Source organism: Berkeleyomyces rouxiae (genome assembly GCF_048999995.1).
Source record: "Berkeleyomyces rouxiae strain 22BRR77 chromosome Unknown BrBRR77_ptg000001l, whole genome shotgun sequence".
Lineage (NCBI taxonomy): Eukaryota > Fungi > Ascomycota > Sordariomycetes > Microascales > Ceratocystidaceae > Berkeleyomyces > Berkeleyomyces rouxiae.
In genome coordinates this window covers 282122-305345 of record NW_027396491.1, presented here as the reverse complement: position 1 = coordinate 305345, position 23224 = coordinate 282122, and the positions used below count along the sequence as shown (strand labels likewise).

General features: G+C 53.6%; 8 protein-coding genes across 8 annotated transcripts; 3 read left to right on the top strand and 5 right to left on the bottom strand.

Moving 5' to 3' along the window:
- Nucleotides 1–1468: 1468 nt before the first annotated feature.
- On the bottom strand, nucleotides 1469–4663 carry BROUX77_000096 (uncharacterized protein; the record flags this gene model as incomplete). The annotated part of the gene is made up of 1 exon (XM_073753621.1): nucleotides 1469–4663. The coding sequence occupies one exon, from the start codon at nucleotides 4661–4663 to the stop codon at nucleotides 1469–1471; it is 3195 nt and encodes a 1064-aa protein (XP_073608333.1).
- Nucleotides 4664–5160: 497 nt separating this feature from the next.
- On the bottom strand, nucleotides 5161–6204 carry BROUX77_000095 (uncharacterized protein; the record flags this gene model as incomplete). Its single annotated transcript, XM_073753610.1, has 1 exon — nucleotides 5161–6204. One exon carries the CDS (start codon nucleotides 6202–6204, stop codon nucleotides 5161–5163), a length of 1044 nt encoding a protein of 347 aa, XP_073608332.1.
- A 1173-nt stretch (nucleotides 6205–7377) lies between these two features.
- On the top strand, nucleotides 7378–8679 carry BROUX77_000094 (uncharacterized protein; the record flags this gene model as incomplete). Its single annotated transcript, XM_073753599.1, has 1 exon — nucleotides 7378–8679. One exon carries the CDS (start codon nucleotides 7378–7380, stop codon nucleotides 8677–8679), a length of 1302 nt encoding a protein of 433 aa, XP_073608331.1.
- Nucleotides 8680–8729: 50 nt separating this feature from the next.
- BROUX77_000093 (uncharacterized protein) lies at nucleotides 8730–12356 on the top strand (the record flags this gene model as incomplete). The annotated part of the gene is made up of 1 exon (XM_073753588.1): nucleotides 8730–12356. One exon carries the CDS (start codon nucleotides 8730–8732, stop codon nucleotides 12354–12356), a length of 3627 nt encoding a protein of 1208 aa, XP_073608330.1.
- A 2197-nt stretch (nucleotides 12357–14553) lies between these two features.
- On the bottom strand, nucleotides 14554–15537 carry BROUX77_000092 (uncharacterized protein; the record flags this gene model as incomplete). The annotated part of the gene is made up of 1 exon (XM_073753577.1): nucleotides 14554–15537. The coding sequence occupies one exon, from the start codon at nucleotides 15535–15537 to the stop codon at nucleotides 14554–14556; it is 984 nt and encodes a 327-aa protein (XP_073608329.1).
- Nucleotides 15538–16372: 835 nt separating this feature from the next.
- On the top strand, nucleotides 16373–17686 carry BROUX77_000091 (uncharacterized protein; the record flags this gene model as incomplete). The annotated part of the gene is made up of 1 exon (XM_073753566.1): nucleotides 16373–17686. The coding sequence occupies one exon, from the start codon at nucleotides 16373–16375 to the stop codon at nucleotides 17684–17686; it is 1314 nt and encodes a 437-aa protein (XP_073608328.1).
- A 783-nt stretch (nucleotides 17687–18469) lies between these two features.
- Nucleotides 18470–21160, bottom strand: BROUX77_000090 (uncharacterized protein; the record flags this gene model as incomplete). Its single annotated transcript, XM_073753555.1, has 1 exon — nucleotides 18470–21160. One exon carries the CDS (start codon nucleotides 21158–21160, stop codon nucleotides 18470–18472), a length of 2691 nt encoding a protein of 896 aa, XP_073608327.1.
- Nucleotides 21161–21210: 50 nt separating this feature from the next.
- BROUX77_000089 (uncharacterized protein) lies at nucleotides 21211–22422 on the bottom strand (the record flags this gene model as incomplete). Its single annotated transcript, XM_073753543.1, has 1 exon — nucleotides 21211–22422. The coding sequence occupies one exon, from the start codon at nucleotides 22420–22422 to the stop codon at nucleotides 21211–21213; it is 1212 nt and encodes a 403-aa protein (XP_073608326.1).
- Nucleotides 22423–23224: the final 802 nt, after the last annotated feature.

Sequence of the window (23224 nt, the reverse complement as noted above, 5' to 3'; positions counted from 1 at the left end):
AATCACATGCACTTGCTTACCTTCTTCTTCTTCTTTATACCATTCTGTTCTTGCTTTCTTTGCAGTTCAACCTTTCTTCTTCTTTGAAGTGTGTGATTGTTCCTCCTCCTTCCTCTTTGTGCCGCTCTATTCTCAGAATAGCCATCTAAGTTGTGTGTTGCCTCTTCATCTCAACCGACCATACGTCTTAGCACTCTGTCTAACTGACGTCTTCCTCCACAGGCCCGACTGTCCACCTCAGGAACCTATCATTGTCCCGAGTCGTTGGCTGTACCCGGAACCCTAATCCTTTCTTCGGGCCCTATCCGTAATACGTATGTCCCCACTTTCGGTTATCTGTGATTTGGTTCTAGCTTGGGAAGATCTCTGTTGTCAGAATCTGCAACGCCTTAAATAGCGTTGCCTTCTGCCCTGTGTGATCAGGTTAGCTCTTGCTCCCCAAGCTTAACAATCACATACACCCCTTTTGCCATTCTTCTTTGTATACTAGTTTATAGTATCACTTCTTCGATAGTACCTTCTTTGTTACGGGTCGTGGACCCGACGTTGGATCATCTTTGGGCTGATCCATGTTGACCCACTTTTTGTGTGATTTGAAGTTGGGTCCACTTTCGGGTTAGGGTTTGTGGACCCACTTTTAGTCGACCAGGGTGCGACCCACTTTTTGTGTCACAGGGGTCGGGACCCACTTTTATGTGCACGGGTGTTGCTCCACTTTTATTGTACAGGGGTCATAGGGCTGGTTGCCCTGGTGGGGCGCACAACTGGATTGTCGAACGCCTATAAAGCAGAGCCAGTTCCCCCATCTTTAGTTTGGATTTTCTTCTTCCTTTTCTTTCTTTTCTTCCCTATGTTAAAGATAATAAACAGCATTGGACCTAACTATGAGTTTTCTCCGTACTTAGACAACCCGTCACATTCTTCTTTAGTACTATATCTTTAATCATCACTTGTTTCTTGATAGCCTTCATTGCATCAGTACCTTCTGTCGTCTTCGTTACCTCAGTGTTCCTGTGATTGTTTATTCCCTTCCGTGTGTTATAAGATCAATTAGTTGAGTGTGCCTCTTTACCTCAAACCGACCATACGACCTAGAGAGTTCTATCCTCTCCTCCCGGCCGTATATCCGCGCAGGCCTGACTGTCCACCTCTGGAACCTATCTGTTAAGGTGTGATTACGCTAAGCTGGATCTTCACAGAAAGGGACACAGAGGGACAAAGATCTCGAATTGAAGAACAAAACTAAACTCTCTAAATGGTGTAGAAACAATGCGACTATTTATCCTGTTGGAAAGGGAGGCAACCGACGATCGGCGGCGACGACAACTAGTTCCTCTAGGAAGTGCCGTTAGTCTTGGTTCTGGTCTGGCATTAGTTTTGCCGTACCAGCGCCGGACTAGTCCTTCGAGGATACGCCGTTAGTGTTGGTGTCGGGCTTCCGTCGGTCCTTAAGGGTGCAACCCCAACATCAGCCTCTCTTCCTCCTTTTGCGCGTCGTTTTGGTTCCTTTTTGGCTGAGCCATAGTTTGTAGGCGTCGGTATCGACCAGAAGGTCGACTGGTTCCCAGCCAGGTCTGACGTAGCCTTTCCATTTGACTTTGACTTGCTTGACACCGTTAGAAGTGCGTTCGCCTAGGATCTTTTCGACCTCCCAGTATTCTTCACCATTGATGACTTCCATAGGTGCTGGTCGATCGTCGTGAGTCTTTTGGGAAGGGAAAGCGTCGTTGGCAGCTGAGCGAAGGCGATCGGCATGGTAGACGTCGTGAGCAGTTGTACCCGGTACTTCAAGACGATAAGTGTGAGGGGTAACTTGTTCCAACACTTTGCAGTATTGGTATTTTGCTCTAAGTTTCCTGCCGAGGCCTGAGCCTTGTTGTTCAGGGCGTAGGGTGAGCCAAACGTATGAGCCTGTAGGAAAATCTGGTGCAGGACGTCGGTGTTCATTCTCGCGTTGCTCCATCTCCGCTCGTGACAGAGAAAGGTTGGCGTGGGCCCATTTCTGGGCGTCTCTCAGGCGTTGGATGACCCTCTCAGCCTGTCCGAGTGGACCGTTATTGTCGGGTTCGACAGGCAATGGTGGTGCGGCGAAGACTCGTGGGTGGTAGCCGTGAGACAAGAAGAAAGGTGAAACATTAGTGGCAGAAGATGGGGTGGCATTGATGCTGAACTCGACCATGGGCAGTAGATTGAGCCAGGCGGGGCCTTCAGCGCTGAGTTTGGCAAGTTTGACTTTGATCTCAGCGTTCATCCTCTCTGCAGCTCCATTGGTAGCCGGATGGTAAGCTGTTGTGGTTAGCCTTTCGATCTCTAGGCGTTTGCAGAGGTGTCGCCAAGCTGCGTTGACAAATTCGCGGTCAGACAAAATAGATTTTGGCATGCCGTGGTGTCGGTAAAAGTGGTGGAAGAACATATCTGCAACAGATTCCATGTCGAGGGCGTCGGCGGGAATAAGGATGACGCCCTTGGATAGACGGTCTATAACAGTTAGGACGTGGGTGTAGGTGATGCCGCCTTTCTGTGCTGGTTCCAAAGGTCCGATAAAGTCGATGGCAATCTCGGCCCAAGGCTGGTCGGGAATTGGCAAGGCTTTGAGGGTGGTGTCCTTGTTGTCGCGACGAATGTTAGAACTACCACAAATTTGACAGTTGCGGCAGAAACGGCGGATATCTTCGACGTAGCGGGGCCAGAAAAACTCTCTAGACAGCTCGACTTGCATGACGTTCTTTCCGGGGTGCAGCATCATGGGCGAGTCATGAATGTTCTGTAGGATGGCGGTTCTCAATGGCTCGTTAGTAGGTACCCATAGTTTATTCCGAAATCGAATAGCGGATTTGGCGTCCAAAGAGCAGTCGGAAATGTTGACTCTCAACTTGTGTCTGATTGTTTCGGGCCACTGTGACAGTCCATCTGTCAACGCTTTATGGATAATGGCGTATTCATCATCGGCAGCACAGGCATCAGACCAGAGTTCCCGTAAGGCAGGCGGAAGTTCGGGGGTAGAAGGGGCTTCTGGCGTGTTGGTGGTTTGTGTCGAGAAAACTTTCAGGCCGTTACCGTCGTGGTGCAAGATAGTGGCTAGTCGGTCGTTGTAGCGCGCGTCATTCGTGTTGTCTGGGGTGTCGCGGCGAGAGAGAGCATCTGGGAGAGGGGAGAGTTTACCAGGACGGTGGACGATGGTGCAGTTGTATTCGCTCAAGGTCAGGTACCATCTAGCTTGGCGTTCGGACAAGTGCTGCAACTTGGTAAAATGCAGCAAGTTTTTATGATCTGAGACGATGGTAAACGTCTCCTTCAGGCCCTTGAGTTCGCCACGCCATTCCTTCAGGGCACAGACAACAGCCAACAGCTCTTTGTCGTGGATCGGGTAGTTGCATTCGGCGGCAGTCATTTTGCGGCTGAAATAAGCACAAGGCCTAGTTGATCTATCGGGCTGCGTCTGTAGAAGCGCTGCACCGAGACAGTAGCCAGACGCGTCTGTCTCAACAACAGTTGGCAGATCTGGATTGTGCGTGCAGAGGACAGGGGTCGAGGTGAATGCTTCTTTTAGAGCCTGGAAGGACTCTTCTTCCTTTTCGCCCCACTGGAAGGCCTGGTCTTTCTTTGTCAACTGTAGCAAGGGAGTCGCTAGAGTAGTGAAATTTCTGACAAAGGTGCGGTAGAAATTGCATAGACCGAGGAAGGCTCGAACGTCCCTGACCTTCTTGGGCGTTGGCCAGTCCGACACTGCAGAGACTTTGGTTGGGTCGGTTGAAATCTTGCCGGGCTCAAGGATGTATCCCAGGTACTTCACTTTCGATACCGCGAACTCACATTTATCAATGTCGATTGTCAGTTGGCCCTCCAGAACCTTTGCTAAAGCCAAGTTGACCTTCTCGTAGTGGTCCTCTAACGTGCCGTCGGTATAAATCAAGATGTCATCGACGTAGGCAGAGCACCACACATCCAAGTATGGGCGTAGCAGACTGTTCACAAAACTTTGGAACTCTGCAGGCGCGTTGGCCAGACCAAAAGGCATGACGTTCCACTCAAAAAGGCCTTGTCGCGTTCGAAAAGCGGTCTTCCACTCATCTCCCTCGGCGATTCTGATGTTATGAAACGCGGAAACAACGTCGAGTTTCGTAAACCACTTAGCTTTGGAAGCATTAGCTAGGGTCTCGCTGATGTTTGGGAGTGGGTACCGATTCTTTTTCATAGTCGCGTTTAGTGCACGATAATCTACACAGAAGCGGAGGCCGCCACCAGGCTTTTTCACGAATAGGATGGGAGCAGCAGCAGTGGACTGGCTGTGGCGAATGTAGCCTTTTTCCAGCAATGAAAGAAGCGTCTGGCGAAGAACCACGAGTTCTTCTCTGGTCATGCTATAAAGGGGGCCCCATGGAGCTTCTTCGTCGGGCACGGTCAACTCGATCCTATGATCCTGGCCAGGCCGGCGGGGAGGCATCTTTTTAGCAAATTGTGCGTCTGGATCAAACACCTTGACCTTGTCGTGCTCGATCCAAGCTGGGATCTTCTTTTTCCACTCTCTGGGGTTGGCTGGTACTCTATCTTTCTCCAAACGGGCCAAGGCTTTATTGATATCTTCGATTGAAGCTGCAAAAACCCGCAGCTTATCTCTCTTGGCGGCGCGGAAGAAGGTGCTCGCTCTGTTTATTCGTACCATGGTAGAGCGGAAGGTATGGTTTGTCGTCGCCTTTCCTCGAGCGACAATGCCGGATTTAAATCTAACTGTGTCGGCTTCACAGTCTATCCTTGCCCCTTGTTTCTTGAGCCATGGGTATCCGATCAGGATGTCTTCGGCTAATTTTGGTACTACCCACGCCACATGTTTTTCTATGTGGCCCGATATGTCAATTTTAAACACGGCTAGTCGGTCAACCGTGACGGTACTCTTTGAATTAAATGGTACCAGCGTTCTGGGACGCGAACTGAAAAGCGTATCAAGTTTCCATTTCTTTACAAGGTCACTGCTGATCATAGAGGGGGAAGCGCTACCGGTGTCAATCAATGCAATCACGGGACAAGTGTTGTTGATCACTGCATCTAATTGAATTGATGTGTTGGTAATAGATCTATTCAACTCTTCCCATTCCTTCACAGCAGCCTTGTCGTCTTTGAAAACCTGCTTGGGCCTCTGACCACGACTTGGGGCAGAGGCGATCAGTTTCCCGAGTCCTCCTCGGCGGTCTCGTAATATTCTTCGCCCTCTTCTTCGAGTACAGGAGGAGGGAGGTTCGTGGCTGCGCGAACACTCTGTTGTACCGGGGGGCGGGCACGCTCGAATGGGCAGTTAGGGGACATGTGGCCACCAGCGCCACAACGGAGGCACAGTCCTCTGGCTCTTCGTGACTGGAGTTCTTCCTTGGAGACCCACTTGGCACGACGGGGGGCACTGTTATGGGTGGGCGCCCAGTCCATGGCATCAGGGGAGTGTTGTGCCGGGACATTGCGGAACTGGGACGTCCGGGCAGGGTTCCTCGGAGGGTGGGCATGCCGACACTCGTCGAGTTTTTGCCAGGCATTAAGCACCTGTTGTGCGTATTGTTCGTAGGTTGGGGGGTCTGGGAAACCAGCCAGGGCAGACATCACTTGCCCGGGGAGGGTGCGCCTCAGATTCATTATGCGCTCTTCGTGGCTCAGTCTATAGCAGCCAGCGATCTGCATCAACCGACTGACCCGAGCCAAATGTTCCGGAGCAGAGGCACCTCGGCATTTGAGGGTGTGCAGCTCCAAGAGTGCACGACGGGAAGCTGAGGTGTCCTCGAAGCAGCTGTCCAAGAATTCCAGGAACTTATCCACGTTCTCCAACGATGGATCGCGGCTCATGCGGGCAATGTAGGTCTGTGCCTGGAGCAAGGCATTGTCGGCTAACAGACCGTAACAGTGCAGAATGAACCCTCCTGCGCCGTTGAAGTGACTGTGGTCGTAGCGGTACTTCATCTCCACGTATGACCGGTACGTTGGGTAGAGATCAGGCCGCGTATGGTCATAACGGACCGGGCGGAGGTCGGAGGAGGTGTTTCGCACAACCACTGGGGTCGCGGGGGCGGAGTTGGGGAGTCCCTGCATTTCGTTATTGTGAGCCATTGTTGCTTCGTGGAAAACCTCTGGCTCACCGGGGACTTCTGGTAGTATGCTGTCTTCTCGGAAGCTGTGGTGGAAGGAAGAATCGTCGTCAGAGGGTGCAAAATAGTTTGGGGCCATAGGGTTTGGCCGCTGTGGATATTCAAATGGCAAAGTAAAAGAAAAGTAAAAATATATCTCGATCCCTCGTCGGGTCGGCGGTAAAGTAAAAAAAAAAGGAAAGATAAGAGTGACTTAAGGAAAAATAAAAAAAAAAAAAAAAGGAAAAGGGAAAGGGGGGTTTGAGAATTCGAGATGATGTTAAGGTGTGATTACGCTAAGCTGGATCTTCACAGAAAGGGACACAGAGGGACAAAGATCTCGAATTGAAGAACAAAACTAAACTCTCTAAATGGTGTAGAAACAATGCGACTATTTATCCTGTTGGAAAGGGAGGCAACCGACGATCGGCGGCGACGACAACTAGTTCCTCTAGGAAGTGCCGTTAGTCTTGGTTCTGGTCTGGCATTAGTTTTGCCGTACCAGCGCCGGACTAGTCCTTCGAGGATACGCCGTTAGTGTTGGTGTCGGGCTTCCGTCGGTCCTTAAGGGTGCAACCCCAACACTATCATTGTCCTGAGTCGTTGGCTTTCTAGAAACCTAATGGTTTCCTTGGGCCCTATCCGTAATACTTCGTCTCTATAATCTTGGCAGCGGTCTCCAACTGGGAGATCAACGCTGCTACTTCTGACTTCTGCTGGAACTGTACTTTCCGGACCTGTACTTCGGGTCCGTCTTCGGTGTCTTCTTCGTCTGTCGATTCTTCCGCGGCTTCAGGGATCGGGAACTCCTCTTGGTCGACTGGCTGTTGCACATACCACGTGCTGCTAGATCCATCTCTATATCTTGCTTCGTGTAACGATCTATGGATCGAGGTAGGCTCAGGCTCCGCCCTCACCGCCGTTTACACCGCCGTCCACACCGCCTTGCACACCGCCGTTACTCACCGCCTGCCAAACCCGTGTGCACACCGTCGTTGTCAAGGGTACGCGTCATACCTCTACCGCGCGTATATAGATAGTGTTGTTTCCGCCCGTTTTCTTGTACATTAGTCTTTTCTCTTTATCTGTTTCTTAATTTATTTCTGCTGTTCTAAAAGCGTTCTCCTTTAGACCGTAAAGCCTTACAATAGAAACAGATCTACCCTTGTTTACACTGTCCTCGTTTCTTTTACCCTGTCTTCGTACCTTTTCCTCGTTACCACCCGCCACCTGTACATCGTTTCTCTCTGTTCCTCTTTTGTTCCACCGTCACATGCCCTACTGTGCACCTACCACCGACCCCGACTCTGACACCACTTCCAACAACACCGTCTTCTTCGACTCTGAGCCTCCTCCGACAGCCATGTCCGATCCTACTGTCCCTGTTCCAGCCCCGGCGGCCCCGTCGCTTCAAGATCTGCTGCAAGCCATCCAGCAGCTCAACGAGAAGCACGACCACGCGCAACAACAATTGCGCGACGAGTTCAACAGTGGCCAACAAAAACGAGATCAGGCCATCGCCGATCTCCAAGCTTTTGCCCGTGCTGCCACCGCTACTTCCGCTCCCGCCGTCGTCCCTGCGTCCCCTGTCCCCACTGCTGTCCCCGCTGCTCCCGTGCCCGTTGCAACTACGGAAAGAAACCTCGAACCGAGGAAGCGTGCCCTCCCGGATATCGCCTTGTTTTCCGGCCAACGCTCTGCCTACCGCGTCTGGGCCCTGAGTGCCCGCTCCAAGCTTGCACTGGACAGCGAGTCAATCGGTGACCACCGCAAGCAATACGCGTACCTTTTTGCGCGTATGACGGTAGAAGCCCAGAACCTCGTCGTGGCGTACTTCGAGCAGGGCTTGCTGAACGACACCGGGCCCCACCAGTTCCTGGAGTACTTGGACTCCATATTCATCGACCCCTTTGCTGCTGACCGTGCTCTCTTCCACCTGGACAACATGCGCCAGGGACCCTCTGAACCCTTCGCCTTGTTCCTGCCCCGCTTCGAAAAAGTCCTCCAGGACGCCAACATCATTGGCGACCGCAACCGCATTTCGAAGTTGCAAACCGCCATGGCGCCTGCCCTCCGACAAGCGATGGTCTATGTCAACGTCCCCGCGACGTACCCTGAATTTACCAACTGCATGCAAAACGTCGCTTCCAAGGCTGAGCAATTCCTACCTCGTCCCCGCCGCGGCCACTACTCCGCTTTCACTGATAACACGACCTACTCTCCGTACGCTGCCCACCCTGTTTCCCCTGCTCCTGCTGGCCCTTTTGTTTCCTCCGTTCCCCCGTCGGCTGCTGCTCGTCACCCCGATGCTATGGATTGGACTCCCACTGTCACTGCCACGGCCCTTCAGCCCCTGACCGACGAGGAGCGCGAGCGCCTCCGCCGCAACCGCGCCTGGTTCCGCTGCCGCCAGACTGGCCATCTGCGCCAGAACTGTCCACTGAACTTTGTCCCCACTACTACCGTCCCTGTCCGCTCCACCAACCTTCCCCAGCTTGCTGCGCCGACCCCAGCTCTGCCCCTGCCTGTGCCCACGCCCGCGTCCCGCGACATGTCGGGAAATGGAGAGCTCTAGGCGAACGTCGCCGTCTAGAGCCCCAAGGAGAGAAGATCGCTCGGGAGGAAATGGGGGCTAGAGGTACCTATATAGATGTTGTTCTCAATAAAACTTGTTCTACCTCTGCCTTCGTCGACTCCGGTTGCCTGTGTCTTGCCACCGTCTCTCCGCGCACCGCCACCCGCGCCCACGCTACTATCCTGCCCATCTGCCCTCGTCCAATTGCTCAAGTAGTTAATGACCAAAACCCACCCGTCATCGATCAAGTCGCCGTTTTTGACCTTGGTCTCGGAGGATTGGACGAGAAACTCTACGCTTACATCGTCCCTGGTCAGACTGAGGACCTCATCCTGGGTCAAGGCTGGATTGCCAAGCACGACGCTTCCCTCCGCCCTGCCCAGAACGAAGTCTTCATCCGCTTGCCCACTCCCCTTCGTCTTACCAACTGTACTGCCAATCCCGATGTCCTCCCTGTTACTGCCCACGCCGTCCGCGCCTTTCACCTCAGAGCCCGCCGTTCTCACAATGTCCGCATCTTCTCCGCCACTCTTCACGACATTGAGAAGGCCCTCAAGGCCAAAATTTACACCGACCCCCGCGCCAACTGTCCCGAGTGGCTCCTTCCTGTCATCGACGCTTTCGACAGGAAGAAAGCTTCCGAGCTCCCCCCGAACCGCCCTGGCATTGATACAGAGATCCGCCTTAAACCAGGCTTGTCCCCGCCCTCGTGCCCTCTGTACTCAATGAGCCGAGAAGAACTGCTGCTGCTCCGGAAAACTCTCTACGACTTGCTCGACGCTGGCTTTATCCGAGCCAGTAGTGCTGAGGGAGGTGCTCCTGTCATCTTCGTGAAGAAACCTGGTGGTGGTCTTCGTTTTTGCGTAGACTACCGTGCCCTGAACAGCGTCACAGAGAAGGATGGTTACCCGTTACCACTGATCAACGACACCCTCCGTGACATCGCTGCCGCCAAGTACGTCTCCAAGGTCGATGTAATCTCCGCGTTCCACCGTCTCCGCCTGAAAGAAGGTAGTGAAGCCTACACGGCCTTCCGCACCCATCTCGGAGCGTATGAATGGCTAGTCACCCCTTTCGGCCTCACTGGTGCTCCTGCTGCTTTCCAACGTTTTATCAATCATGTGCTCTCCCGCTGGCTCGGTATCTCCTGCTCTGCTTACCTCGACGATGTAGTGATCTACAGCTCTGACTCCCGCAAAGAACACCGTAACCTTGTCTGTCAGATCATCCGCGCTCTCGGAGATGCTGGCTTACAGCTTGACTGGGATAAAAGTGAATTCGAATCCCCGTCCATCAAGTACCTCGGCTTCATTGTTGAACCCGGCTCCGGCATCCGTGCAGACCCAGACAAAGTCAAAGCTATCCAGGAATGGGAGGCTCCCACGTCTGTCCGCGGAGTCCGTAGTTTTCTTGGGTTTGCCAACTTCTACCGCTGTTTTGTCCCCGAATACTCCACCGTCGCTGCTCCCCTGACTCTGCTGACCAAGAAGGACCAACCCTTCAAGTGGGAAGACGAACAACTCCGTTCGTTTGAAGCTTTGAAGAAGGCCCTTGTCTCTGCCCCGCTCCTTGCCACCTTCGACCCTGACCTCCCCACCATCGTTGAAGCCGATGCTTCCGGCTGGGCCCTGGGAGGTTCCCTCAGACAGCAAGGTGCTGATTCTCTTTGGCGTCCTGTTGCTTACTTCTCGCGAAAGCTCAGCCCAGCGGAAGTCAACTATCCTATCCACGATAAGGAAATGTTGGCCATCCACTCCTGCCTCCGCGCTTGGCGCTCCTACCTCGCTGGCATCCCGTTCGAAGTACACACCGACCACCAGAACCTTTTGTACTTCCAGAAGCAAAGAACCCTGTCAGAACGCCAACGCCGCTGGGCCCATGAATTGTCCGAGTTCGACTTTCGGTTAATTCATCGACCCGGCGTTACTCAAGTGACCTCCGATGCCCTTTCCCGCCGCGACCAAGACCTGCCCCAAGACCTCTCCGATGAACGCCTCCAGTCCCGTGTCCACCAAGTTCTGCGCCCTGACGGGCCCGACTTCGTCATTGCCGCCGCCGTTTGGGCTAAAGAGCCTGACAAAGACCCTGAAGGAACCCTGACCCTCGACCACGCTGCCCTAGATGCCCCTTTTGCTGACCCGGAACTCCAGACCCTCTGGCACTCGGCACTTACCCATAACGAACGTTATTGGCAAGCGCGACAAGCTGTCCAAGAACAAGCCCGCTCGTTCCCCAACGAGTGGGGCCTTCCTTGGCAGATCAGCGAGTGTACTCTCGACTCCGCCACCCGTCTCCTCTGGCGTGACCGCCTGTGGATCCCGTACTACGAGCCCCTCCGCACTCGTATCATCCAGCAAGTCCACGACTCCACGCTCACCGGTCACCCTGGAGGATCAGCAACCCGTGATCTAGTCAGCCGCTCCTACGCTTGGCCTGGCCTCTCTGACGATGTCCGCCGCTTCGTTGGTAATTGCGACACTTGCGGTAAAAGCAAGATTTGGCGCGACCAGAAGCGTGGCCTCCTGAAGCCCCTGCCCGTCCCGGACCGTGCCTGGCAAGAACTCGCCATGGATTTCATCGTCGGTCTCCCTGAGTCCGAAGGCTGCACTACTATCTTAGGTATTACAGACCGGCTGTCAAAGAGTAAAATCTTGATACCGCTGAAATCGTATACTGCCTCTGACGTAGCCAGAGCCTTCATCACACACGTCTTTGCCCACCATGGTCTACCCCGCGCCATCACGTCCGACCGAGGTCCCCAGTTCACCGGTTTATTCTGGACAGAAGTCTGTCGCCAGCTCTCCATCACCCGCCGCCTCTCCACTGCGTTCCATCCCGAGACCGACGGCGCCCAAGAGCGCTCCAACCAGGAGATCGAGACCTACCTCCGTGCCTTCACTGTTTTCCTGCAAGACGACTGGGCTGCACTTCTCCCCCAAGCCCAGGTCGCCCTGAACAATCGCACCGCTACTGCCACTGGCCTTTCCCCTTTTTTCTTCACCCATGGTTACAACATTGACCCCCTTGACATGACTACCGACCACGAACCAGGCTCCACCGTTTCCCCCGCCACTGCCGGCCACAACTGGCTCGCCAAGCACCGCGACGCAACCGCGTTCGCCCAGGCCTCCATGGCATTCGCCCTTGAAACACAGGAACGACATGCCAACCGGGGACGCCAGGCAGCGGAAGCTTTCAAAGTCGGCGACCGAGTCTACCTGCGTCTGCGCAACGTGCGCACCATCCGCCCCTCGAAGACACTCGACTGGCTTGCCTTGCCCTACCGCGTTATCCAAGTCGTCGGTACGCACGCTGTCAAACTAGACACGCCCACCGGTATCCACCCCGTCTTCCACGTGAGTCTTGTCCGCCGCGCCCGTGATGACCCTCTGCCTTCCCAAGTCTTAGCCAACCCGGAACCACCTGCAATCGCGCCCGAAGAAGCCTCCGGCGATTTAGTGGCTGGCGAGTACCTTGTCGACGAGATCCTACAACACAAGGTCGTCGACAAACGTCACAAAGTGCTCGTCCAGTGGACTGGATGGGCAGAGCCAACATGGGAACCCTTGTCACACGTCCTAGACACAGCAGCGCTCGAGAGATACGAGCAGACCCACGAGTGCCCCTGGAAGTTGCCAGCAGTCCCCCGGAGGAGAGGGAGGAGGAGGCGATTGTAACGATCTATGGATCGAGGTAGGCTCAGGCTCCGCCCTCACCGCCGTTTACACCGCCGTCCACACCGCCTTGCACACCGCCGTTACTCACCGCCTGCCAAACCCGTGTGCACACCGTCGTTGTCAAGGGTACGCGTCATACCTCTACCGCGCGTATATAGATAGTGTTGTTTCCGCCCGTTTTCTTGTACATTAGTCTTTTCTCTTTATCTGTTTCTTAATTTATTTCTGCTGTTCTAAAAGCGTTCTCCTTTAGACCGTAAAGCCTTACACTTCGTATTGCGGCAAGCACTCGACTCTTCCAGCTATAGTCCGTACTTTCGTCACCCACTTGTTGTAATCGTCGTCGGGTAACTTCTTCGGAGTGAGGTGGTACTGTAATGTGTCGTTGAGGGCCGCATCTATGAATAGGATCTTGCATCTGTCGGGCCAATGCCAACCTCCACAGGCGCTCAGCGAATATTCGTAGTCTTGCAGGAACGCGTTGAAAGTCTGCGCTTCTCCCATTCTCATGGTCATCAACTTCTGACCTGCCTTCATCACAGCTTGCTTGTCGGTGAACTGGTCGTTGATGTGTTCTAAAAGCTTCTCCCTGTTACGGGTCGTGGACCCGATGTTGGATCATCTTTGGGCTGATCCATGTTGACCCACTTTTTGTGTGATTTGAAGTTGGGTCCACTTTCGGGTTAGGGTTTGTGGACCCACTTTTAGTCGACCAGGGTGCGACCCACTTTTTGTGTCACAGGGGTCGGGACCCACTTTTATGTGCACGGGTGTTGCTCCACTTTTATTGTACAGGGGTCATAGGGCTGGTTGCCCTGGTGGGGCGCACACAACTGGATTGTCGAACGCCTATAAAGCAGAGCCAGTTCCCCCATCTTTAGTTTGGATTTTCTTCTTCCTTTTCTTTCTTTTCTTCCCTATGTTAAAGATAATAAACAGCATTGGACCTAACTATGAGTTTTCTCCGTACTTAGACAACCCGTCACATAAGTGGGAATAAGTTGAGAACGCAGCTCAGTACCCGCAAAGGCAAAGGTTTTTCAGCCTTGTTGTCCTCCCTAGTTATGGCATTGGTCATAGAAGTAAGAGCCAGGCCTGTAGGTTATAACAAACAACAATCGCTCAGTTCCATAGCCCATAAATCTGTTGCCTGCAAGATGCAGACGGTCCCCTGAGAACTACCAAGTTCTGGTAACAAGTGTACACCAGAGTGGCTACTCAGTTGGCACAATCATCAATCGCCGCGACATAATCGCCTCCACAATAGCTAAGAACCCCCTGGGACATGGTTCGATGGATGTAAACGAACACAATTCCGATTGTGGGAGAATAGACTAACATGTGTAATGGGGACCCATCATCGATCGGGTAATTGGTATATGACGACAGACAGCATGGAAACAAAGACGTGCAGGATCCGTAAAGAGTATTGGTGAAAGGGGAAAACAAGAGATTGGTAAAGTCAGCTTGTCAAACTTGGCAGTATTTCAGCACAAGATACAAGACTGGCCTGCACCACCATAGGCAGGACTTCGAAGAGGGACATCGTGTTTCTTTTAACGAGAAGAAAACAACAAGATATTGTCCACAAGAGAGAGGCAGAGAGTAGGCCCAAGTGAAGACACAAAGAGGTCGAAGAAAGGAGACATAGAGTAGTCGCAAATAGACGTAACAAAGTCGAAGAAAGTAACAGGCAAGAGAGCTGTCCAAAGTAGAGGACACAGAACATGTCACAAGAAGTAGACGTATAGTGGTCGTAAGTAGACACAACAACAGCCGAAAGAAAATAGTCCGAACAGTGGCCTAACGCATTAGACACAACTGTGGCACGAAGACTAGACATAACTGTCAAGAAGTGGGACAGAAGCGAGCTGTTAAAAAAGCGAGTAGACAGCAACTGTCAATACCCAGACAGACACGGGCTGTCAGCAAAGCGAGTAGATATAAACTATCTGTAAGGCTTTACGGTCTAAAGGGGAACGCTTTTAGAACAGCAGAAATAAATTAAGAAACAGATAAAGAGAAAAGACTAATGTACAAGAAAACGGGCGGAAACAACACTATCTATATACGCGCGGTAGAGGTATGACGCGTACCCTTGACAACGACGGTGTGCACACGGGTTTGGCAGGCGGTGAGGACGGCGGTGTAAACGGCGGTGAGGGCGGAGCCTGAGCCTACCTCGATCCATAGATCGTTACAATCGCCTCCTCCTCCCTCTCCTCCGGGGGACTGCTGGCAACTTCCAGGGGCACTCGTGGGTCTGCTCGTATCTCTCGAGCGCTGCTGTGTCTAGGACGTGTGACAAGGGTTCCCATGTTGGCTCTGCCCATCCAGTCCACTGGACGAGCACTTTGTGACGTTTGTCGACGACCTTGTGTTGTAGGATCTCGTCGACAAGGTACTCGCCAGCCACTAAATCGCCGGAGGCTTCTTCGGGCGCGATTGCAGGTGGTTCCGGGTTGGCTAAGACTTGGGAAGGCAGAGGGTCATCACGGGCGCGGCGGACAAGACTCACGTGGAAGACGGGGTGGATACCGGTGGGCGTGTCTAGTTTGACAGCGTGCGTACCGACGACTTGGATAACGCGGTAGGGCAAGGCAAGCCAGTCGAGTGTCTTCGAGGGGCGGATGGTGCGCACGTTGCGCAGACGCAGGTAGACTCGGTCGCCGACTTTGAAAGCTTCCGCTGCCTGGCGTCCCCGGTTGGCATGTCGTTCCTGTGTTTCAAGGGCGAATGCCATGGAGGCCTGGGCGAACGCGGTTGCGTCGCGGTGCTTGGCGAGCCAGTTGTGGCCGGCAGTGGCGGGGGAAACGGTGGAGCCTGGTTCGTGGTCGGTAGTCATGTCAAGGGGGTCAATGTTGTAACCATGGGTGAAGAAAAAAGGGGAAAGGCCAGTGGCAGTAGCGGTGCGATTGTTCAGGGCGACCTGGGCTTGGGGGAGAAGTGCAGCCCAGTCGTCTTGCAGGAAAACAGTGAAGGCACGGAGGTAGGTCTCGATCTCCTGGTTGGAGCGCTCTTGGGCGCCGTCGGTCTCGGGATGGAACGCAGTGGAGAGGCGGCGGGTGATGGAGAGCTGGCGACAGACTTCTGTCCAGAATAAACCGGTGAACTGGGGACCTCGGTCGGACGTGATGGCGCGGGGTAGACTGTCATGAATAGCTATCCTGACACTGCTCATGCTAAGGGTTATGCATGAGACCTACCCCACTCTTCTTTTCCACAACGCCGAAGGTCGGCGACCTATGAAGATGCGCTTATGGCACAGGTTGGTCTGTGTAGATCGTGAGTTGATCAACGGATATGAGGTTGTCGTGGGATGTGCTGAGCACGGGTGCTCTGATAGACGTTGTTCTGCTGCTGCAGAGTTTTCTTGTTGCAATTGCCATTGCGTGCTTAGGTGGGGGTTGTTATCTGGTTCGATTGTTACGAACCTGTTACGTCTTGTTTACACGAGACTTATCTTTTGTTCGTAGTTAGATGTTGATTGTTTCTAGCTTGGGAAGACAGAGTTTTGTCAGGAGCGCCGACAACATAAATATCGTCGTCTCCTGCCCTGAGTTGATCAGGTTTACTCTTGTTCTCCAAGCTTAACAATCACATGCACTTGCTTACCTTCTTCTTCTTCTTTATACCATTCTGTTCTTGCTTTCTTTGCAGTTCAACCTTTCTTCTTCTTTGAAGTGTGTGATTGTTCCTCCTCCTTCCTCTTTGTGCCGCTCTATTCTCAGAATAGCCATCTAAGTTGTGTGTTGCCTCTTCATCTCAACCGACCATACGTCTTAGCACTCTGTCTAACTGACGTCTTCCTCCACAGGCCCGACTGTCCACCTCAGGAACCTATCATTGTCCCGAGTCGTTGGCTGTACCCGGAACCCTAATCCTTTCTTCGGGCCCTATCCGTAATATTTTGTTAAGCTTCATTTGAAGACCCGACGCTATTACAACTTTGGCTCTCTTTGGCACTTTTTTCTCTCCTCATTTATTTTTCCCTCTCTATTACGTTTCAACTCGCAATGGCCCTCACTCGCGAAATGATCGAGCATCTCAATACGTTCCTCCTGTCGATTCCTGACCGAACTCCTGAGAACTGGCATCTCGGTGCCCTTCCTAGGGAGTTCAGTGCTGAGATCAAAATGGCTATTGTGGCGGCTTACATGTCTGGTCTGCGCACCGACGATGGTGCCCCGCCCATCCCCGTTGGCTCTGTTCCTGATGCGGCTCAGGTTTACTGGGCTGCGTTCCAGGCTGGCGCTGAAGCCCGCTTCAACTCCCTTGAGTCCCTTCCCCGAGTCAAACGGGAAGAGGATGCCGATCCGTTGAAAGAGGCCGACAAGCATCTTGATGTCGTGCCCTATGATGGCAATCAGCAAGGCTTCCAGGCGTTCCAGAGGCAACTTGCGGTCAAATTTGCTGCTGCACCCAAGCACCACCGCACGGAGCAGCGCAAGCTGATGACTGCCTTCTCCTACCTTAGAGATGGCGCTCTGGATTGGGCCATGCCTCGGATGGACCCGGCCACTGGACACATGAACTTTGAAACGTACGACGATTTTATGAAATCGTTAGCTGAGGCTTTCGATGACCCTGACTGGCGCATGACTGCGACCCAGCAGATCTTCGACTTAAAGCAGACAGGTACTTGTACTGCCTATCACTCTGCTTTTACAACGCTGTTGAAGAAACTCGGTTGGGCCGACGCTGATTTCACCATTGCACTATTTCAGCGAGGCCTCAAGCCCCACATACAGGACGCTCTGGCTTGGAACACCTATCCTGCCCCTAAGGGAACGCTTGATCAGTTCGCTAATTTCTGCAACACGCTGGACAATACGATCAACAACCGAACCCGGGGAAACAACGGGAAAATCCAACCGCCTCCTGGTGTGGTCCCCTTTCAGCAAGATTCTCGTTCGAGAAATGCTGGCGCCCAAAAAGCTGTCCCCAACACCAAGCCAGCTAAGGGTACCTCTGCAGGTCCCGATGCCAACGGTCTACCCTTCCGTAAGACTGCTGACGGCAAAATGGCAAAGGGTGTTTGTTGGAAGTGTGGCGCAAAGGACCACATGCTAAAGGCTTGCCCCAAAAACAACCTTGCTCTTCGCGCAGTTACTGTCCCTCCTCCTCCTCCCGTCATAGTAGATGGCGAGGAAGAATTTGTGGTCAAGGAAATTATAGGCGTGTCTTCGCGTGGCCCTCTGCAATATCAAGTAGTTTGGGAGGGCTATGAACATGATGGACCCTCCTGGGAACCTCTGGACCATTTAGCCAATGCACCTGAGAAGGTTGCAGAATTCTACAAGAGGATGCCTAACGCCAGACGATCTTAGTACTGCTGTGGAAATCAGTCATAAAAAGGGGGGCTACTGTCATGAATAGCTATCCTGACACTGCTCATGCTAAGGGTTATGCATGAGACCTACCCCACTCTTCTTTTCCACAACGCCGAAGGTCGGCGACCTATGAAGATGCGCTTATGGCACAGGTTGGTCTGTGTAGATCGTGAGTTGATCAACGGATATGAGGTTGTCGTGGGATGTGCTGAGCACGGGTGCTCTGATAGACGTTGTTCTGCTGCTGCAGAGTTTTCTTGTTGCAATTGCCATTGCGTGCTTAGGTGGGGGTTGTTATCTGGTTCGATTGTTACGAACCTGTTACGTCTTGTTTACACGAGACTTATCTTTTGTTCGTAGTTAGATGTTGATTGTTTCTAGCTTGGGAAGACAGAGTTTTGTCAGGAGCGCCGACAACATAAATATCGTCGTCTCCTGCCCTGAGTTGATCAGGTTTACTCTTGTTCTCCAAGCTTAACAATCACATGCACTTGCTTACCTTCTTCTTCTTCTTTATACCATTCTGTTCTTGCTTTCTTTGCAGTTCAACCTTTCTTCTTCTTTGAAGTGTGTGATTGTTCCTCCTCCTTCCTCTTTGTGCCGCTCTATTCTCAGAATAGCCATCTAAGTTGTGTGTTGCCTCTTCATCTCAACCGACCATACGTCTTAGCACTCTGTCTAACTGACGTCTTCCTCCACAGGCCCGACTGTCCACCTCAGGAACCTATCATTGTCCCGAGTCGTTGGCTGTACCCGGAACCCTAATCCTTTCTTCGGGCCCTATCCGTAATATAGACCATGGTGGGCAAAGACGTGTGTGATGAAGGCTCTGGCTACGTCAGAGGCAGTATACGATTTCAGCGGTATCAAGATTTTACTCTTTGACAGCCGGTCTGTAATACCTAAGATAGTAGTGCAGCCTTCGGACTCAGGGAGACCGACGATGAAATCCATGGCGAGTTCTTGCCAGGCACGGTCCGGGACGGGCAGGGGCTTCAGGAGGCCACGCTTCTGGTCGCGCCAAATCTTGCTTTTACCGCAAGTGTCGCAATTACCAACGAAGCGGCGGACATCGTCAGAGAGGCCAGGCCAAGCGTAGGAGCGGCTGACTAGATCACGGGTTGCTGATCCTCCAGGGTGACCGGTGAGCGTGGAGTCGTGGACTTGCTGGATGATACGAGTGCGGAGGGGCTCGTAGTACGGGATCCACAGGCGGTCACGCCAGAGGAGACGGGTGGCGGAGTCGAGAGTACACTCGCTGATCTGCCAAGGAAGGCCCCACTCGTTGGGGAACGAGCGGGCTTGTTCTTGGACAGCTTGTCGCGCTTGCCAATAACGTTCGTTATGGGTAAGTGCCGAGTGCCAGAGGGTCTGGAGTTCCGGGTCAGCAAAAGGGGCATCTAGGGCAGCGTGGTCGAGGGTCAGGGTTCCTTCGGGGTCTTTGTCAGGCTCTTTAGCCCAAACAGCGGCGGCAATGACGAAGTCGGGCCCGTCAGGGCGGAGAACTTGGTGGACACGGGACTGGAGGCGTTCATCGGAGAGGTCTTGGGGCAGGTCTTGGTCGCGGCGGGAAAGGGCATCGGAGGTCACTTGAGTAACGCCGGGTCGATGAATTAACCGAAAGTCGAACTCGGACAATTCATGGGCCCAGCGGCGTTGGCGTTCTGACAGGGTTCTTTGCTTCTGGAAGTACAAAAGGTTCTGGTGGTCGGTGTGTACTTCGAACGGGATGCCAGCGAGGTAGGAGCGCCAAGCGCGGAGGCAGGAGTGGATGGCCAACATTTCCTTATCGTGGATAGGATAGTTGACTTCCGCTGGGCTGAGCTTTCGCGAGAAGTAAGCAACAGGACGCCAAAGAGAATCAGCACCTTGCTGTCTGAGGGAACCTCCCAGGGCCCAGCCGGAAGCATCGGCTTCAACGATGGTAGGGCTGTCAGGGTCAAAGGTGGCAAGGAGCGGGGCAGAGACAAGGGCCTTCTTCAAAGCTTCAAACGAACGGAGTTGTTCGTCTTCCCACTTGAAGGGTTGATCCTTCTTGGTCAGCAGAGTCAGGGGAGCAGCGACGGTGGAGTATTCGGGGACAAAACAGCGGTAGAAGTTGGCAAACCCAAGAAAACTACGGACTCCGCGGACAGACGTGGGAGCCTCCCATTCCTGGATGGCTTTGACTTTGTCTGGGTCTGCACGGATGCCGGAGCCGGGTTCAACAATGAAGCCGAGGTACTTGATGGACGGGGATTCGAATTCACTTTTATCCCAGTCAAGCTGTAAGCCAGCATCTCCGAGAGCGCGGATGATCTGACAGACAAGGTTACGGTGTTCTTTGCGGGAGTCAGAGCTGTAGATCACTACATCGTCGAGGTAAGCAGAGCAGGAGATACCGAGCCAGCGGGAGAGCACATGATTGATAAAACGTTGGAAAGCAGCAGGAGCACCAGTGAGGCCGAAAGGGGTGACTAGCCATTCATACGCTCCGAGATGGGTGCGGAAGGCCGTGTAGGCTTCACTACCTTCTTTCAGGCGGAGACGGTGGAACGCGGAGATTACATCGACCTTGGAGACGTACTTGGCGGCAGCGATGTCACGGAGGGTGTCGTTGATCAGTGGTAACGGGTAACCATCCTTCTCTGTGACGCTGTTCAGGGCACGGTAGTCTACGCAAAAACGAAGACCACCACCAGGTTTCTTCACGAAGATGACAGGAGCACCTCCCTCAGCACTACTGGCTCGGATAAAGCCAGCGTCGAGCAAGTCGTAGAGAGTTTTCCGGAGCAGCAGCAGTTCTTCTCGGCTCATTGAGTACAGAGGGCACGAGGGCGGGGACAAGCCTGGTTTAAGGCGGATCTCTGTATCAATGCCAGGGCGGTTCGGGGGGAGCTCGGAAGCTTTCTTCCTGTCGAAAGCGTCGATGACAGGAAGGAGCCACTCGGGACAGTTGGCGCGGGGGTCGGTGTAAATTTTGGCCTTGAGGGCCTTCTCAATGTCGTGAAGAGTGGCGGAGAAGATGCGGACATTGTGAGAACGGCGGGCTCTGAGGTGAAAGGCGCGGACGGCGTGGGCAGTAACAGGGAGGACATCGGGATTGGCAGTACAGTTGGTAAGACGAAGGGGAGTGGGCAAGCGGATGAAGACTTCGTTCTGGGCAGGGCGGAGGGAAGCGTCGTGCTTGGCAATCCAGCCTTGACCCAGGATGAGGTCCTCAGTCTGACCAGGGACGATGTAGGCGTAGAGTTTCTCGTCCAATCCTCCGAGACCAAGATCGAAGACAGCAACTTGGTCTATGACGGGTGGATTTCGGTCATCAACTACTTGAGCAATTGGACGAGGGCAGATGGGCAGGATAGTAGCGTGGGCGCGGGTGGCGGTGCGCGGAGAGACGGTGGCAAGACACAGGCAACCGGAGTCGACGAAGGCAGAGGTAGAACAAGTTTTATTGAGAACAACATCTATATAGGTACCTCTAGCCCCCATTTCCTCCCGAGCGATCTTCTCTCCTTGGGGCTCTAGACGGCGACGTTCGCCTAGAGCTCTCCATTTCCCGACATGTCGCGGGACGCGGGCGTGGGCACAGGCAGGGGCAGAGCTGGGGTCGGCGCAGCAAGCTGGGGAAGGTTGGTGGAGCGGACAGGGACGGTAGTAGTGGGGGCAAAGTTCAGTGGACAGTTCTGGCGCAGATGGCCAGTCTGGCGGCAGCGGAAGCAGGCGCGGTTGCGGCGGAGGCGCTCGCGCTCCTCGTCGGTCAGGGGCTGAAGGGCCGTGGCAGTGACAGTGGGAGTCCAATCCATAGCATCGGGGTGACGAGCAGCAGCCGACGGGGGAACGGAGGAAACAAAAGGGCCAGCAGGAGCAGGGGAAACAGGGTGGGCAGCGTACGGAGAGTAGGTCGTGTTATCAGTGAAAGCGGAGTAGTGGCCGCGGCGGGGACGAGGTAGGAATTGCTCAGCCTTGGAAGCGACGTTTTGCATGCAGTTGGTAAATTCAGGGTACGTCGCGGGGACGTTGACATAGACCATCGCTTGTCTGAGGGCAGGCGCCATGGCGGTTTGCAACTTCGAAATGCGGTTGCGGTCGCCAATGATGTTGGCGTCCTGGAGGACTTTTTCGAAGCGGGGCAGGAACAAGGCGAAGGGTTCAGAGGGTCCCTGGCGCATGTTGTCCAGGTGGAAGAGAGCACGGTCAGCAGCAAAGGGGTCGATGAATATGGAGTCCAAGTACTCCAGGAACTGGTGGGGCCCGGTGTCGTTCAGCAAGCCCTGCTCGAAGTACGCCACGACGAGGTTCTGGGCTTCTACCGTCATACGCGCAAAAAGGTACGCGTATTGCTTGCGGTGGTCACCGATTGACTCGCTGTCCAGTGCAAGCTTGGAGCGGGCACTCAGGGCCCAGACGCGGTAGGCAGAGCGTTGGCCGGAAAACAAGGCGATATCCGGGAGGGCACGCTTCCTCGGTTCGAGGTTTCTTTCCGTAGTTGCAACGGGCACGGGAGCAGCGGGGACAGCAGTGGGGACAGGGGACGCAGGGACGACGGCGGGAGCGGAAGTAGCGGTGGCAGCACGGGCAAAAGCTTGGAGATCGGCGATGGCCTGATCTCGTTTTTGTTGGCCACTGTTGAACTCGTCGCGCAATTGTTGTTGCGCGTGGTCGTGCTTCTCGTTGAGCTGCTGGATGGCTTGCAGCAGATCTTGAAGCGACGGGGCCGCCGGGGCTGGAACAGGGACAGTAGGATCGGACATGGCTGTCGGAGGAGGCTCAGTATTACGGATAGGGCCCGAAGAAAGGATTAGGGTTCCGGGTACAGCCAACGACTCGGGACAATGATAGGTTCCTGAGGTGGACAGTCGGGCCTGTGGAGGAAGACGTCAGTTAGACAGAGTGCTAAGACGTATGGTCGGTTGAGATGAAGAGGCAACACACAACTTAGATGGCTATTCTGAGAATAGAGCGGCACAAAGAGGAAGGAGGAGGAACAATCACACACTTCAAAGAAGAAGAAAGGTTGAACTGCAAAGAAAGCAAGAACAGAATGGTATAAAGAAGAAGAAGAAGGTAAGCAAGTGCATGTGATTGTTAAGCTTGGAGAACAAGAGTAAACCTGATCAACTCAGGGCAGGAGACGACGATATTTATGTTGTCGGCGCTCCTGACAAAACTCTGTCTTCCCAAGCTAGAAACAATCAACATCTAACTACGAACAAAAGATAAGTCTCGTGTAAACAAGACGTAACAGGTTCGTAACAATCGAACCAGATAACAACCCCCACCTAAGCACGCAATGGCAATTGCAACAAGAAAACTCCGCAGCAGCAGAACAACGTCTATCAGAGCACCCGTGCTCAGCACATCCCACGACAACCTCATATCCGTTGATCAACTCACGATCTACACAGACCAACCTGTGCCATAAGCGCATCTTCATAGGTCGCCGACCTTCGGCGTTGTGGAAAAGAAGAGTGGGGTAGGTCTCATGCATAACCCTTAGCATGAGCAGTGTCAGGATAGCTATTCATGACAGTAGCCCCCCTTTTTATGACTGAT